At 43.2% G+C, this 15,605-nt stretch overlaps 1 protein-coding gene across 1 annotated transcript in view; it reads right to left on the bottom strand.

Annotated features, from left to right (window-relative positions):
* Positions 1 to 15,605, bottom strand: part of usp34 (ubiquitin specific peptidase 34) — a 110,546-nt gene that overhangs the window by 48,573 nt on the left and 46,368 nt on the right. Inside the window, exons 18-32 of the mRNA XM_039810750.1 lie at positions 15,398 to 15,487; positions 15,088 to 15,183; positions 13,675 to 13,757; positions 11,279 to 11,433; positions 10,518 to 10,631; positions 10,207 to 10,306; positions 9,769 to 9,931; positions 8,699 to 8,825; positions 6,468 to 6,618; positions 4,993 to 5,093; positions 3,870 to 4,085; positions 2,528 to 2,653; positions 2,066 to 2,188; positions 1,523 to 1,606; positions 1,295 to 1,381 (exon numbers count right to left, since the gene is read on the bottom strand). Coding sequence (XP_039666684.1) covers positions 1,295 to 1,381; positions 1,523 to 1,606; positions 2,066 to 2,188; positions 2,528 to 2,653; positions 3,870 to 4,085; positions 4,993 to 5,093; positions 6,468 to 6,618; positions 8,699 to 8,825; positions 9,769 to 9,931; positions 10,207 to 10,306; positions 10,518 to 10,631; positions 11,279 to 11,433; positions 13,675 to 13,757; positions 15,088 to 15,183; positions 15,398 to 15,487 — 1,816 coding nt within the window. The remainder of the gene's footprint in view (positions 1 to 1,294; positions 1,382 to 1,522; positions 1,607 to 2,065; positions 2,189 to 2,527; positions 2,654 to 3,869; positions 4,086 to 4,992; positions 5,094 to 6,467; positions 6,619 to 8,698; positions 8,826 to 9,768; positions 9,932 to 10,206; positions 10,307 to 10,517; positions 10,632 to 11,278; positions 11,434 to 13,674; positions 13,758 to 15,087; positions 15,184 to 15,397; positions 15,488 to 15,605) is intronic.

Below are 15,605 nucleotides of genomic sequence, written 5' to 3' on the forward strand. Positions count from 1 at the left end.
TACTAGTTACTTTAATTACTCCGCTACATTCACCTGTTACTGGTTACTTTAGTTACTAGTTACTTTAGTTACTCCGCTACATTCATCTGTTCCAGCTTTAGTTACTAGTTACTTTAGTTACTCCGCTACATTCATCTGTTACAGCTTTAGTTACTAGTTACTTTAGTTACTCCTCTACATTCATCTGTTACAGCTTTAGTTACTAGTTACTCCGCTACATTCATCTGTTACAGCTTTAGTTACTAGTTACTTTAGTTACTCCGCTACATTCATCTGTTCCAGCTTTAGTTACTAGTTACTTTAGTTACTCCGCTACATTCATCTGTTCCAGCTTTAGTTACTAGTTACTTTAGTTACTCCACTACATTCACCTGTTCCAGCTTTAGTTACTAGTTACTTTACACATTAAGGTTTCTGCACACAGAAAACATGGAGTTTATAAAATAACATGTTTTACTATGAATTAAACTACCAATATAAACAATATAAAGGCCTACAAGTCCAGCTGAAATGATTAGACCATTAAAGGGGTGATAGAAGGCAAAACAGAGTTTACCCTGTCATAGCTGAATAACGACAGTTTGGTGGGTAAAATAGGACACACATAGTACCTCAAAGTCCCATTGACACCTCTTATCCTCTGCAAATCCCATCAAAGCCAGTAGTTGACGTCAACTCAGGTGGCTGTCCCTTATCTGGCTATAGTCTGTACCTTTGTCACGCCCCAAAATGTACATACAAACCACTGGTCTGAGACCAGCTGGTGTTGTGAATGTTGGTTGCGCAGATCTTAAGACACTTTAGACATTGTTCGTCTGCTATTTCATTACTAAATTCACTTCTGAGCCTTTTTAATGCGAGAAATCATCTATGTAAAATCTAGCGACAAAGTCGCTAAGTTGGCAACACTGGAGCCTCTGTAGCTTCGCTCAGCTCGTTGTAAAGAGGGGTAGGGTGTGTGTGTGTGTGTGTTTTGCTCGTTGTAAACCAACCAATCACCGCGCAGCTCATCTAAATATTCATGAGTATACCATATAAGGGAGAAAACCTCTCGTTTCAAAATACTATGATCCATTCCTTTGTAAGAGGGTTGCGCATATCTCGTGTAAAAAATATAAATACAAGTCCGTGGTGCATACACACCATTTACCTACTGCTCTCATGCAGTTTCATGGATTACGGTGGAAGTGTAGTGATGGAGTAGCAAGCACAGTAGCCGGCCCGTCAGACCTTTTTTTTTTCTTTTTTTTGGAGACCCTGAAATGTTCACTCAAAGGGACGTAGTGTCTCTCACCACAGTCCAGGACTCCTGGTCTTTGGGCTCCAGGATGCCCGAGTTAAAGATCTCCAGGAGTAGCTGCAGGCCTCCAGACGAAACAAACTGGAGGGCAGGAAGAAGAAGACTGAATCGGACCGTAAACCGTTTGGAATCTCCCGTTTTTATTTTCTAAATAAACTTTGGAGATTGTCGTTTGTATATTGTGTTTTTTTTTTGTTTTTTTTTGTCACAGCGGTGCGGTACCTTGCAGCTCCAGGTGTTCTTGCTGTTTTCTATCTGATCCTCACTGGAGTCATCGGAGTCTGGATACAGATCACTGTAGCTGCCCTGAAAACACAGACACACACACACACACACACACACACAGTAAGATTTACAATCAGTGCAAACGATTAACCAGTATATACAAGTTAAGAAAAAAAGGAAAGCATTGTGATTGTGTGCATGTTTTTATGTCTAAGTCATAGACTGGTGATCACATTACCAACATCTATTGTAAACCAACATTAAATATCATTGATGAATCAGTATCAATGACTGACTTCACCGTTCTGTTCAGGACACACAAGCAGGTGTGCTTTCATAAGTTTGAGTTGATGTTCTCAATGTACACAAAACACACACGTACGCGCTAAAAAAGGGATGACTACTTCAATCTATCAGGTTTGTCTTTCTCGTCTTTACTGCTGCTTATCATGCACTACATAAAGAAAACTTGAAAACAAATTGCAAGACAATGTCGACACGTCTTTTTAAAAATAAAAGTGTTTTTTTTTTTTTCCTCACGGTGGACTCTCGGTGAATGCGCCGGTTGGGTTTGCCCAGAGCCTCGATGATCTCCAGAGCGTACAGCAACTTGTGGGGACTTTTTATCCTCAGCAGCTCCTTCCAGCAGAGACCCTCCCCGTTCTACACACACACACACACACACACACACACACACACACACACACACACACACACACACACACACACACACACACACACACACACACACACACACACACACACACACACAAAAAACGTCTAATGTATCAACAAGCCCGCACCAAAACTTTATGCACTCATAGCAAAATGTTTGAGGCATGCGTGCGTGCGTTTGGACAAAAAAAAAAGGTGGTACATGATCTTGGTAAGCAATTTGACAACATTGTAGTAAATATTTTCGGTGCAAAATAGTGCATAAAAAGTCACCAAAATGAAGGATTTGAACTAATGAAAGCGGTTGCGGCGAGTGAGGTGACTGACCGTGTCGTCGGAGATGTTCTGGAAGGCCTGAAGCATCTTGGGACATGTAGGAAGCAGCATCAGCAGCTCCCAAACCCGACGAGACAGATTCTCTGCATGGAGGTGGAGTTCCTCACACCGCATGCTCTGCATGGATGGATGGACACACACACACACACACACACACACACACACACACACACACACACACACACACACACACACACACACACACACACACACACACACACACACACACACACACACACACACACACACACACACACACACACACAACCTTTATTAGATTGGTTTTATTTGATTAGACATGAAAAAGAAAGATCCGGCACTCTGCTCTTAATCATCTCATGATTCAGATTCATAGGCATTAAAAAGGGGAATCTGGGGAATTATTTTTTGGGCTTTTCCGCTTTTATTTTGACAGGACAGTTAGGTGAGAAAGGTGAGGGGGACATGCAGGAAATCGTCACAGGTCGGATTCAAACCTGGACCCCTGCGTCGAGGCATAAACCTCTCAGTACATGTGCGCCTGCTCTACCCACTGGACCAACCCGGCCACAGACTGCACCGATGTGAATGACTTATGAAAGCTGGAAGGCCGATGTTTTCGTCCATTTAGTATGTGAACTTTGTAGATATTTTTTGTAAATGGTAATGTCAAAGTTGGGGAGCCAATATGCATTGTTGAAATTGATATGAAATTGATATACAGTGCTAAGCATAAGTGAATACACACATGCTAAAGTTCACTAAAAAGAGGATTACAAAATCATCTTTTGGAAATTGATGTTAATGCCTTAATATAAAAATATATATATATAAAATAAAAAAAAGAGGAAAAATTACGAGAAACGTTAGTTTCTTCAATAAATTTCAAAGCTGAGCAAGAGCAGTATCTTCCTTTTTTCCCCCAGTCTAATGTGATATTGATATTGTTATTGATCGCAGCATGATTTAATGGGAAATGTGCAATCTGGGTAGAATTAAGTGAAGTATGAGGGTGAGGATGTGCAGTGGGTTCTCCTTCTTCTGTGAGTGTGGGGGGGAAGGTGGGGGGGAAGGTGGGGGGGGTCTTGTGTGAGGTCATTGAATGTTACTTGAACGCACTGGATGAGATAATGTATGCTTATGTTTCATGCATGTTTACTCTGTGTATTGTGTGCGATGCGTGGCCATTTTGTTCTGACGAATTTTCCCTACGGGAGACAATAAAGTTATTTTCTCTTATCTTATATTTTCCAACGCACCTGCACCTCTTTGTATCGTATCATTTGATCAACAACAACAACAAAAAAAAGCTTATATCATCTTTCTGTCCTCATCACGAGTCGCTGGCACCCACCTCAGGGTTTTCGTAGACCTTCTCGGCGTTGGGGCTGGGCGGCTTGAAGCAGGCCAGCATCTCCAGCAGGTCGAACAGCGTGGTGAGGTGCGGCTCCTGGAGGAGCAGCAGCATGGGGATGTGCTCCTTCTGGGGGGGCGGCAGGCAGGAGGCCGGCAGCTGGACGCCCTCGCCCTTCCTCTCCCTCCGCGGAGCTCCCAGGGACACAAACACCATCTGGGATCGGAAAGATCGGAAAAAGATTGGATTAGCTGGAACGATTGGAATGGTTATAGGACTGTTTTTTTCTCCCGGTTGAACGGTTGTCGTCTCGCTTCCCCCCCCTAGCGCCTGTGAGCGGCGTGTGTACAAATGCGATCCTGCGGCATGGCGTTCTCGCTGTTGCACTTGTAAGTATCTTTGGGATAAACTCGGTTTGATCTTTGTAGTTCTTGTTACTGTGACCTCAGTAGGGTTGGGTCCCGAAACTCTGTGCCAATAGGGAACCGGTGCCGACGTAAACGGTAGTAACGAGACCGAATAAGAACCAAAGTTTCGGTGCCTCATTTCGGTGCTTGACTTTACACTACACCTGACAGCATGTAACGTTAGAGAGTCACCAACAAGTTTTTAAAACAGGGTTGCCAAATATCTATAGAGAAAACTGAGAGCAAAAAGCGCAGAAATGGCCCAAACTGCATTGCGCCCCTTTAAGTCACGTTCCACAATTGAACATTTTCAATCTAATTTAAAGACCTAGCTTTGTTTACTCAGTTAGTTCAGTCAGAGGCTGCCCCACGGCTTCTGTCAAGGCTCCTCTCCACTTATTTTCAATCCCCTTCTACTGCTCGTCTCTCTTAACTTCCTATTTCTTCACTTGCCTTTGGTCTTTGTTGATGATGTCAGTTGTTCTGTATTACATTTTGTAATGTCGCTTGTCATGCACCCTTTATTTCTTTAACGTTGTTAACGTGTGTTGAGGCAGATCTTATACCCTCTGCCTCGACTGGAAAGCCCTCTGGGCCAACTTCTGTTGCTTTGAATGTGCTTTATAAATAAAGAGGACTTGTCTGCCCTCACGTGGTGTTGTTTTTTTTTTTTTTTAGGTATTGGCAAAACCGAAGGGAAGAAAGCAGGCAGTCACCTGCATGTCTTTGAAGCCCAGCTCATGCAGAGTCTTCTCGTCGTAGTCCGTGGTGAGCTCGTGTCCAGATGAGATCATCCTGACCGGTCCCATCAAACCCCCTGCAGGAGACGAGACAGAGACAGACGTCACACACCAGCTGGCATTAAACGAGGAGGGCCATACTGACCGTGTGAGAGCTGCAAAAGGGGATCTACAGATCAGGGATCCCCCGGACTCTCCAAGGTAAATTTAAGACTATCTGAGACCTTTTTAACACCACCTGGGATGAAATGTAATGCCAACTTCACGGCCATATAATGGAAAAATCTGTTTGGATTTTAAGCTCGAGAAAAAAAAGAAGTATTTACCAAGTAACGTTACCTGACTTTTAGTCTCGCATTGCCAGACCTTCCTCCACAGCGCTGCGGAGGAGGGCCTGGCTGATCCACACAACCTTCTGGGATTCGTGCTCTGGTTTACTGATATTTTCTTTAAACCAATCACAATCGTCTCAGGCGGTGCTAAGCGCCGGACGGAGCCGCGGTGCCGCTGCTAAATAGCCTATAGAATTTCCGGAAATGAAACAATCATGGAAAAGAAACGCAGTCGACTATAGACTACCTGACTTTTAATACAAAAAAGTTAGTTTGTTCCCTAATATCATAAAGCATTTGTAGCATTTAGAGCTCTTTTCCTATGAAACACAAAATACAAATTAAGTCAATTTAAACGTTACCCACGCAAAATATTTATTCATGACGTTACGGCATTTATTTAATCCTGCAAAAAGACAAATTCAATACCTTTAAGGACTTGTTTTTGGAATATTAAATGTAGAACTTTTTTAATAATTTAAAAGATCCAATGTGTAGGAATTTCTCCCGTCTAGCGTTGAGATCATATATCGCAAGCAACTCTCTGGCGCCACGCAGTTCAAAGTAGGTATTACAGCTACAGTAGCCTTCACGCTTCAAAAAGCCGCTCTCTTGCTCTTTTCAATCTCCTTTTTCTGGGCAAAGAAGAAGAAGAAGAAGAAGAAGACTCCTGTATCCTGAAACCTGGATTTTGAATACGTGTGGTCCTCCATGTTTCCTTCTTCAAACTAGCCGGGGCCCGAGAAGCTACGATACCCGTTAGCAGCATTAGCAGCAGCTGTGAGTTTATCATGTGACAGAGAAAATGTGAAAGGCGGAGCAGTATGTCCTGTATGTCCCTTACCGGCTACCGTATTTCAAGATGGAGCATGAATATGGAGCGTCTACCCCAGTTCATGCGAATGCAAATGTAAAATTTCAAGCCAAAAGGAATACTTGGAGTTGATGGTGGAGGTAAATATTCATGAAAAAGGACAAGTTGGTGAACGGGCAACACAGATTTTAGATAATGTACAACCATACACGTTACACACTGGACCTTTAAAGACCCCGCGGGTACCCTGACCGATGGTTGTTAGAAAGTGAACAACAGCAAGGGGAGGATGTGAGCGAGCTGACCTGGGAAGTCTCCCCCCTGCCGGCCGCTCTGGCCGAACTCCTGCAGCTGAGCCTGCTGGTTCATCTGCTCCTTCTGCAGGTTCTCGTACCAGTGGGTCACCTCGGCCCGCAGGTCTGCTACCTGGTCGCTAGGATACATCTCGATCGTCATCTGCAAAAAAAAAAAAACACCAACACAGTATCCATAAAGGCTGAATGTACTGATGCAACAGGTTAATATTTACATTCAAAGATCGGCTTTCTATGACAAATATGAGCTAGCTTTGATATTCACCGGCCACCTCTGAGTTGATTAGGGCTGGGGTTTGAATTTTCCGATTCAAATGGATTTTTAAATTTGAAATTATCCGATATAGATTCATAAAATCCAAAATCAATCTTCGTCTGCATCATTTGAAACAAGAAGGAATCTACTCCTGAAGGAACCTCTGACCTCAAGATATCTGAATTAACGTCACTAAACACTCACTGACTGTAGAGTCTGCAGAGCTGCACTTTAATGTGTGTACATGTTAAAGCTATAGTGCGTAGTTTCTGTCGCCCCCATGAGGAATTCTACTGCCGGCGCGTACACATGATACAAGCCTTACGTCACATGTGTCAAACTCGAGGCCCGCGGGCCAAATCCGACTCCACGCAGATTATGATCCGCACCGCATATCAATTTAGGTTCAAAATACATTTTGGCCCACCTAGTTTTTGTCACTTTTGCTGAAATTTTTTGTAATTTTTTCCTGACGTTTTTACCACTTTTTCCAACATTTTTGTCACTTTTTCCGAGGTTTTTGGGCGCTTCTTTTCTATGATGGCTGAAGAACTTTCTCCTGACTTCTTCAGGACTTTATGTCGACCAAACTGTGAGTGAGAAGACTATATGACACATGCAATAATGCAGTCAAATATATTTGACTTTTTCGATTAAATAAAAGCCTATCAATAAACTAAACATGTGTGGCCCTTGATGGGATTCTTATTTTCCAGTGTGGCCCTCTGGGAAGTTGAGTTTGACACCCCTGCCTTACGTGATCGCTCATCCATCCACCCCACCTCCACACAGTTGCTAGTAGCCAAGGAGGACAAGGAGGATGAAAAAAACTATGATTGACAGAAGAGGTCATTATCTTCCCTCGAGTTTCTGCGCGGGAAAGTCACCGGACGCCACAATCTTCTGAATGTAGCCATAATGAGAAATCCAGAGAGAGTTGTGTGGAGCAACTCGATCTTCATTAATATCAAAAAGCTACACACTAAAGCTTTAAATAAAAAGTACATTAACGGAACTGCTGACATTAAGAACTGCTGACATTAATACTTTTAATAATGCAGCAGGTTACAATTGTAGAACCTCTTTCATGTCCGAGCAAAATAGTTTTTTCAACTGAAGTATCCCAAATCAACATTGAATCGGAAATCGAATCAAATCGGGCCCTTGTGAATCGGAATCGATTCTAGCGCGTCAGCTGATGGCCCTAGAGTTGATATCGTTTGAATGTGTAAGAATTTGAAAATGTGTGACTTTTGGAGGCAAAGCATGCAGCTAGAACACACCAGTTTTCACTGGGACTGTCAAACAAAAACTTAAAAAACAACAGAATGTGAACGATTATTTAAGCCTATTAAAAAATTTAATTAAAACATCCATGATAGCATTTCCTAATTGGAAGCTTTAATTTCCAAATTGCACAAAAAAAAAAGAAAGAAAAATAATTAGACATAGAAGCATGGAAGAGGACTATTTTTCAACTAGGGCAGAAACGGTTTGTAAATGGGGGGAGCGGTCCGACGCACGCAGCCGCACACAGAATACACGGTGTAGGTTGATGCACGTTATGTGGAACCATAAAAAAATAAATCACAGTGGGTAAAATGTTACCTCAGTCCCCAGCAAGAGGATTGTGTCTGTCTTTGACACTTGCAGCTCTCCTGTCTGTTCAAAGTAAATGAAAAGAAACGGATCCTTATGCATTTGGGGTTGATTCCGCTGTACCGAACTCGCACCGAAACGTGACTTTCTGTGTTCTGTTACACCCCTATTTTTCAGCAGACTATGTTGATGACCCTCCTGAGCATAACACACAATATACAATTCTTCCTTCTACTTCTAGTACTGCTTCTTAGCCTCCCTGTTTCCCAGTCAGTGTGTAAATGTGCAACTTCAGCCACCTCTAAAAAAAAACGCCCCTTTAGGTGATGCACTGTAACGTTTCAGAGCTACGATGTAGATTTGTCACCTTGTCAGGAAGGCCGGCAGGCTGACAGACGATCCTGAGCGGCAGAGACTGTTTGTCGCTCAGGGCCTTCAGGTGGCTGCTGATTCCCGTCCCCTCGATCTGCCACTGCCGCAGGTGGTACGCAAACCTGACGGGGGAAAACAACGTGTCGTTGAGCAACCACTGTGATCGGTGACCCAGCGTGGGACTGGGACCATAACAATCACATAGAATATGTAGATTGTTGGAGCAGAAAAGAAATTCTGTTCTTTAAAAAAAAAGGAACACGCCGACTTATTGGAGCTTATTCATCGTATCCCTCCAGAGTTAGATAAGTCCATACATACCCTTCTCATCTCCGTGCGTGTCGTATCTCTGTCTGACGCACCCACCGCTAGCCTAGCACAGCACAGATCCTGGAGGTAACCGGCTCCATCTAGTCTACTGCTCCCAATAAATGATAAAATAATGCCAACATGTTCCTATTTACATGTTGTGATTTGTATAGTCAGAGGGTGTACAAATAACAAGGTCACATGACACACAGCCATCTTTTAACCGTATACATACTGGGAACTATATTCTCAGAAAGGCGAAGCACTGCTACTTCTGCTACTTGGGCGGAGTGATTTGCTCTGAGAAGCCCCATGGTGAGGAGCAGAGAGTAACAACGGGGCTTTTCAGGTGTTGTTATTTGTACACCCTCTGACTATACAAATCACAACATGTAAATAGGAACATGTTGGCATTATTTTATCATTTATTGGGAGCAGTAGACTAGATGGAGCCGGTTACCTCCAGGATCTGTGCTAAGCTAGGCTAAATGGAGCCGGTTACCTCCAGGATCTGTGCTAAGCTAGGCTAGATGGAGCCGGTTACCTCCAGGATCTGCGCTAGGCTAGGCTAGCGGTGGGTGCGTCAGACAGAGTTAGGACACACACTGAGATGAGAAGGGTGTGTATGGACTTATCTAACTCTGGGGGATACGGGGAATAAGACAACGTCCCAATAAGTCGGCGTGTTCCTTTAATTCAGTCGGTATTTATATAATTGTCCTTTCATCTGGTGTAAATCTTCCTAAGTGTGCGTACCTGCGTCGAAAGGCCTCCAGGTGCGTTTTGAGCATGAGCAGCCCCCGCTCGATGCTGGTCAGGCTGGAGTGGGCGTCCTTCTCCAGGTTGGCGGAAGCCATCAGCAGACTCTCCATGCACTTCCTGATGAACTCCTGCTCCTTCTCCAGGCCCGTCTTACCAGCTGGAGATGTCCACATACGAACCGCAAGACAGACAAAGACATGACGCAGGATGGTAAACTTTGAAATCTTCTTTTAAAAGATGTGAATTTTTTTTGGTTAAATGCATCTAAAATGGCTTGATAAGTGTACAATGTTCAGTATGTTTGACCCACCTTCAATGCACTGGTGGCCAGTACCACTCACACAGTGATACACAAACACTAGGGATGTAACGGTTCATACACATTGTTTTTTTTTGGGTGTGTGTGTGTGTGAATGATGAAGGTTAACTGACCGTTGATGTAGTAGGAGTTGATGTACTGGATGGCGGCGCGGCTGATATCAGCAGACTGAGCTCTCAGAGCGATCCCCCACAGCTGGTCCATCCCACACAGCTGGAGACACAGACACACACAGACACACACACACACACGTCTGTGGGTTAACTGTCTGTCTACTCTGACTTAACTGAAGGCAAGATGAGCACTTGTAACGTGTCAGCGTAGATCACCAGATTGTCTCCAAGCTGTTTTTAGTTAGGGTAAACTATTAAAAGGTTTATTTAAAAACGGTTTTACAAAATGGCGTCCAGAGGAGTTTGTGTACCTCACAGCTGGAGGCGTTGTCCAGAGCGCTGGTGGCGAGGCGGGCTAAGTTACACAGGTGTTGAAAGAGGTTGAGGCCCGTCATGCTGATCGTCTCCGGCTTCAGCTGGGGCATCTGATGACACACACGCACACACACACACACACACAGTAACATTAACACACACACAAACACAGATAAACTGACATCACCACACAGCTGCTCCAGTAGAGCTGTCTGTGGTTCTACTCCAGTTACATTAACACAAAACGGTCTCTTATTTAACTCCGTTTTACTTGTCTTACTGTCATCTGGATGAATTTGCTGAGGACAAACCTTATTTGAAGCAGGCTTTTTTTTTTTTTAAACCAGGATATGGTGTTTACAGGACCCACTTTTTTTTTAAATTCCAGTAATTGCGAAGGCATGACTGGCCCTACTCTACCTCTGATTGGCTAGTAGTCGTTGCCTTCAGCGGTTTTGTTGGTTGGGTTTAGGCAAGAGGAGTGGGATTAGTTAGGGTAAGAATGTCCAAGTAAGCCAATCAGAGGCAGAATAGGGCCGGGCATGCTTTCGCCATCCTGGGAAAACAGAAAATACTCGCTTACAGTACATGCACAACACATGACCCGGATACGGGCACACATGTAAACGCACTCACTGATGCAACCTGCCGAGTACAGGACATTCAAAATGCTTAGATACTTCAGAATATCCAGGAGCAGAGGAAACCCTACAACTAAGACAACTGTATGTTGTTGTGGGTTTGTTTCCCCTCCTACCTTCTCCAGGAAAAGGTGCTTGTAGGTCTCCATGCCCATTGCATGCTGGTCCTTGCTGCGGACCTGATTGAGGAACCAGTGCAACGCGTCGTCGTAGCACTCGGCGTCCTCCACCAGGCAGTGCCACAGGATGTCCACCTGCTCCAGACTCAACCCTGGCAGACGGAAACACACTCGCGCAATTACACACGGGAGCTCCGTCAGATGGGAAGACAGACTCCACCGCGTCTGTGCTCAATATAACTCATCATTCATTCATTCATCTCTCCCTGCTTTTTCTCTCAATGGTATACTTAGCATCCCTCAAGCTATCGAATCAGTTCTCAACATGGGGTCTGGGCCTCAAAAGAGTCCAGAGTGACAAGACCAATAATCCATGTAATGCAAAGTTAAACGTTTGACTTTCCTGTAAAAAAAAAAATACTGGATACTTTGATCTCTTCAGGCTTCTATAATCTGGAAAGGAAATATGACTCCGTCTGGACTCCCACTGTGTTCCTGCAACAAGAGGCTTTCTTTGTGTGGAAATTCGATGGCGTATAGTCTATAAATACATAGTTCCTGATACTTTCTATTACACTCAAAGACTCTTAATACATCTGAGAGATCAAAAACAAAGAATTGAGCAAACAGTGGGATTTAAAATGCAACGATGAGCTACAAAGAAACGGGATGAACATGACAAAAATGAAAAAAAATATATCCATCAGCCCCCTGGAACAGTATGTTAATGTTCTGTTGAAGTAACACACACACACACACACACACACACACACACACACACACACACACACACACACACACACACACACACACACACAACACACACACACACACACACACACACACCCCCCATTGTTCTCAGTGGGGCATCTCAGGTTACATAATGAGGTCTATTTTAGCAGCTTTCCCCAAAGAGACTGAAAGAGTTTATTTCCAAACTCCTAAAATGTGAAAAATGCTTCTCTTAGGAAAAAACACCTGTGCGCTGTGTAGACCTGTTTCTGCACATTTAACTCAAATCCCAGCCACGTTTAAATTTCTGCTAGTTAGCTTTCAAAGCAAATTGAACCATGTTGAGTTGTGAATGCGATTTTCCAATTTCCTGGGGACCCATTTCACCACAGCATCAAACTTACAAAGACTTGAAAAGGGCTTAGTAAGGTTGCAGACAGCAACATCAGGGGATTACACAATTATTATTATTGGAAGAAAAGCAAGGACATTGTATGGGTAAATATACACTGCAATGTTTGCTTTCAATGGGTTTTTTTTATGCTCTGCGCCCCGCAAATGAAATGCACTGACCTCTATTATAATGGGGTGGCATCAAACATAAACAGATACCACCTGTATAACTAGATATGACACACACAATAGGTGAGACAAATCTGATTTGTTTTAATGATTTGGGTGAACTAAACCTTTAAAAAGGGTAATTACCGTTTTCCTATGTTTTTGTGTCTATAAGTGACTGATGGGGACAACAATCTCTGACATTGGTCCAGTATTGCAGTCGGCAGTGGTGAAACAAGCTACTGCCAATGTAAGTTAATAGGGCAGCTGACCAGCTTGTATTTACCTTCACAAAAGTGCTCGTTTTGCTGCTGACAGGCTCGGATTAATATTCTAAGTGTCTGACAACATTATGGAAAGGATCCCTACAGAGATAGACCTTTAAAACCTCTTTGAGACCTTTCTGTTTAACCAGAAACAGCTCTGAAGTCGCTAGCGGTAAACCAACCAGACTCCATTTAAAAAAAGCTATATTTTTAGCATGTATAGACCCAACATATTTTCACATTTAAATTGGTAAAACTGTGTGTTTATTTAAATCAAAACTAGAGTTGTGATGGTTGGAAAAGTGGAAAGACGACCCAGAAAGGCTTTTCATAGTTTTATTTTGTTTCTGTCGACTTTGAATGAAGTGTATTTTACGATGCTAAAATTACTGTTTATTAACATGGAGTCTGGTGGGTTTAGCGAACGCAATTTCGCAGATGTTTTTATGTTTAAAAAAAGGATCGTACTCTTCAACAGAAAGGTCGACCTCCTTAGAAATCCTTTCCATAATGTTGTCAGACACTTTGAATATTAATCTGAGTCTGTCAGCGGCAAAACGAGCACTGGTCAATTGCCCTCTTAACTTACATTGTAGCTTGTTTCGCCATCATAACCATTTATAAAGTTAACAGTGTTGAGATCAGCCTTTATGACGGCAACCTTATGCATGCTCCTCCAAATAACAGCTTTCATTCTCGGTGTGTAAAAGTATCTTTAGCGTGTGAAGCATCTTTTAAATTGGACTCCTGATTGCTTGAATGTACAATAAACTCTTCTTTTTCTTTTAAATCCAGACTAGTTCTCTGAGCAGAAGAAAGGAAGGTGAATCTTACTGAAGTGGTCTGGAGATCCCAGTGTGGAGAAGACGCATGTTAGGAACTGCAGACGGACCTGGACCTCCGCACTGTGGCTGTACCTGCAGCGACAAGGCGAAGAAAGACGAGTCAGTATCAGTAGGGACAGTTTTTATAAGGAGAAAGTTTCTTATTTTACTGAAATCCATGATGTTCATACAGATACATGTCTTTGTTGCTGCTTCTCTGTGTGATCTTGTGTCCAACAAGTGTTTTACTGTTCAAACATGTTTGGAACAGCCAGAAGGAAATATTATTATTTAATATGCGTACTGATATGAACCTAGGGGTTAATAACACACGTGTACCGAGTCGACCGTTCTGTGGGATATGTTTTCATGCTAATCGAATGGGACCAGTTTTAGCGCAAACCGCTAATTAGCTTATACTGCTAGTCGTCGGGGCATTTCTATACCACTAGCAAGGTTCAAAATAGCACCTCACTTCCACGGTAGCATAACGAGGGTCCCTACGTGTTCACGTATACATGCGGGCGCCATGTTGGGAAAACAGTCACGATCAGTCGAACGACGAACGCCGTGCAACCACTAACATAGCTCAAGCACGGCGTTTTTTTTTTGACTGTTTTCCCAAGATGGCCTGTATATATATCCCCACCTGTATACCGAACGGTACTGTCTTTCTAAACTATCTGTACACTTAAAAAGTTCACAATACTTCGGTTTCCATGTAGGGACCCTCAATATGCTACCGTGGAAGTGTGGTGCTATTTTGAGCCTTGTTGGTGGTGAGGAAATAGAGATTTCTTTTTACTCTACCCTCTACCGACAACTAGCGTTATAAGCTAATTAGCGGTTAGCGCTAAAACTGGTCATCACATTCGATTAGCATGAAAACATATCTCAGAGAACGGTCGACTTGGTAGACAGGTTCATTTTGCGCTGGAATTGTCCTTTAAGGATCGACCGATATTGGTTTTAAAAAGGGCGATACCGATTATTAGTAGTTAATGAAACCAATTACCGATATTTGGACCCATTATGCATCGTGATCCGGCATCATTTATCTTGGTGCCACACACCTTGCATGTAGCTGTTCTCTTACTGCCACTGTTTATAAAGTTATTGAAAGCAAAACTAATGACAAAAAGGCACAACTCCGGGAGGACTTGGTGCCGCCATCGGCAATGCATTTTATGCACGCACATAAGGCATAACGCATGAGTTACGTTGCACATTATGGCAACTCGTTATGCAGCTCATCATACATTTCCCCAATGTACAGTACATGGACCAATAAAAGAAAACAGAAATACATTAATAAATTTAGATTTAAAAAGCAATAATTGCATGAAAACAGGTTGTTGACGAGTCTCGAAGCTCGAGTCCCCATCTCTGATCCCTAGTAGTGATGACAGGCGGACAGACTTACAGTGCAAACTTGTGCAGGTGCTCCCGGACTTCCTGGATGTAGTGCTGCAGGTTGTCGAAGAACAGCTTCATCATGTGCAGCTCCTTCTCAGCCCACCTGATGGAACCGAAAAACACAAAGCAGCACCGCACTCATGAAACGAGACAGCTCCCTCGTCACTTCATTTAAAAAGTATATATTCAGTTTCACCAGCAGAAGTTTGGTACGTACGCAGGGGAAATTGTAACAGAAGTTCAAAGAATATAAAACTTAAAGTACACCAGCTGTTCAACATATTAATCTGAATTCGGCTGCTGAAAACGTTACTTACATGGTGATCCAGTGAGTGTCATAGCTGGAGCCAAACTGCTGGAAAGTGCCAAAAAGTTTGGGTAGCAGACGCAGGGAAACCACAACGGACCTGAGAGGGGTGAACGAGAAGATGAGAGTCAAACACCAGAATAAAAGAAAAGAGAAATTCAACATTGACAGGCGATTCAACGAAAGGATTGAGCTGCATTTGCTGGCGCTAAACCTGC

Source organism: Perca fluviatilis, chromosome 1 (assembly GCF_010015445.1).
Source record: "Perca fluviatilis chromosome 1, GENO_Pfluv_1.0, whole genome shotgun sequence".
Lineage (NCBI taxonomy): Eukaryota > Metazoa > Chordata > Actinopteri > Perciformes > Percidae > Perca > Perca fluviatilis.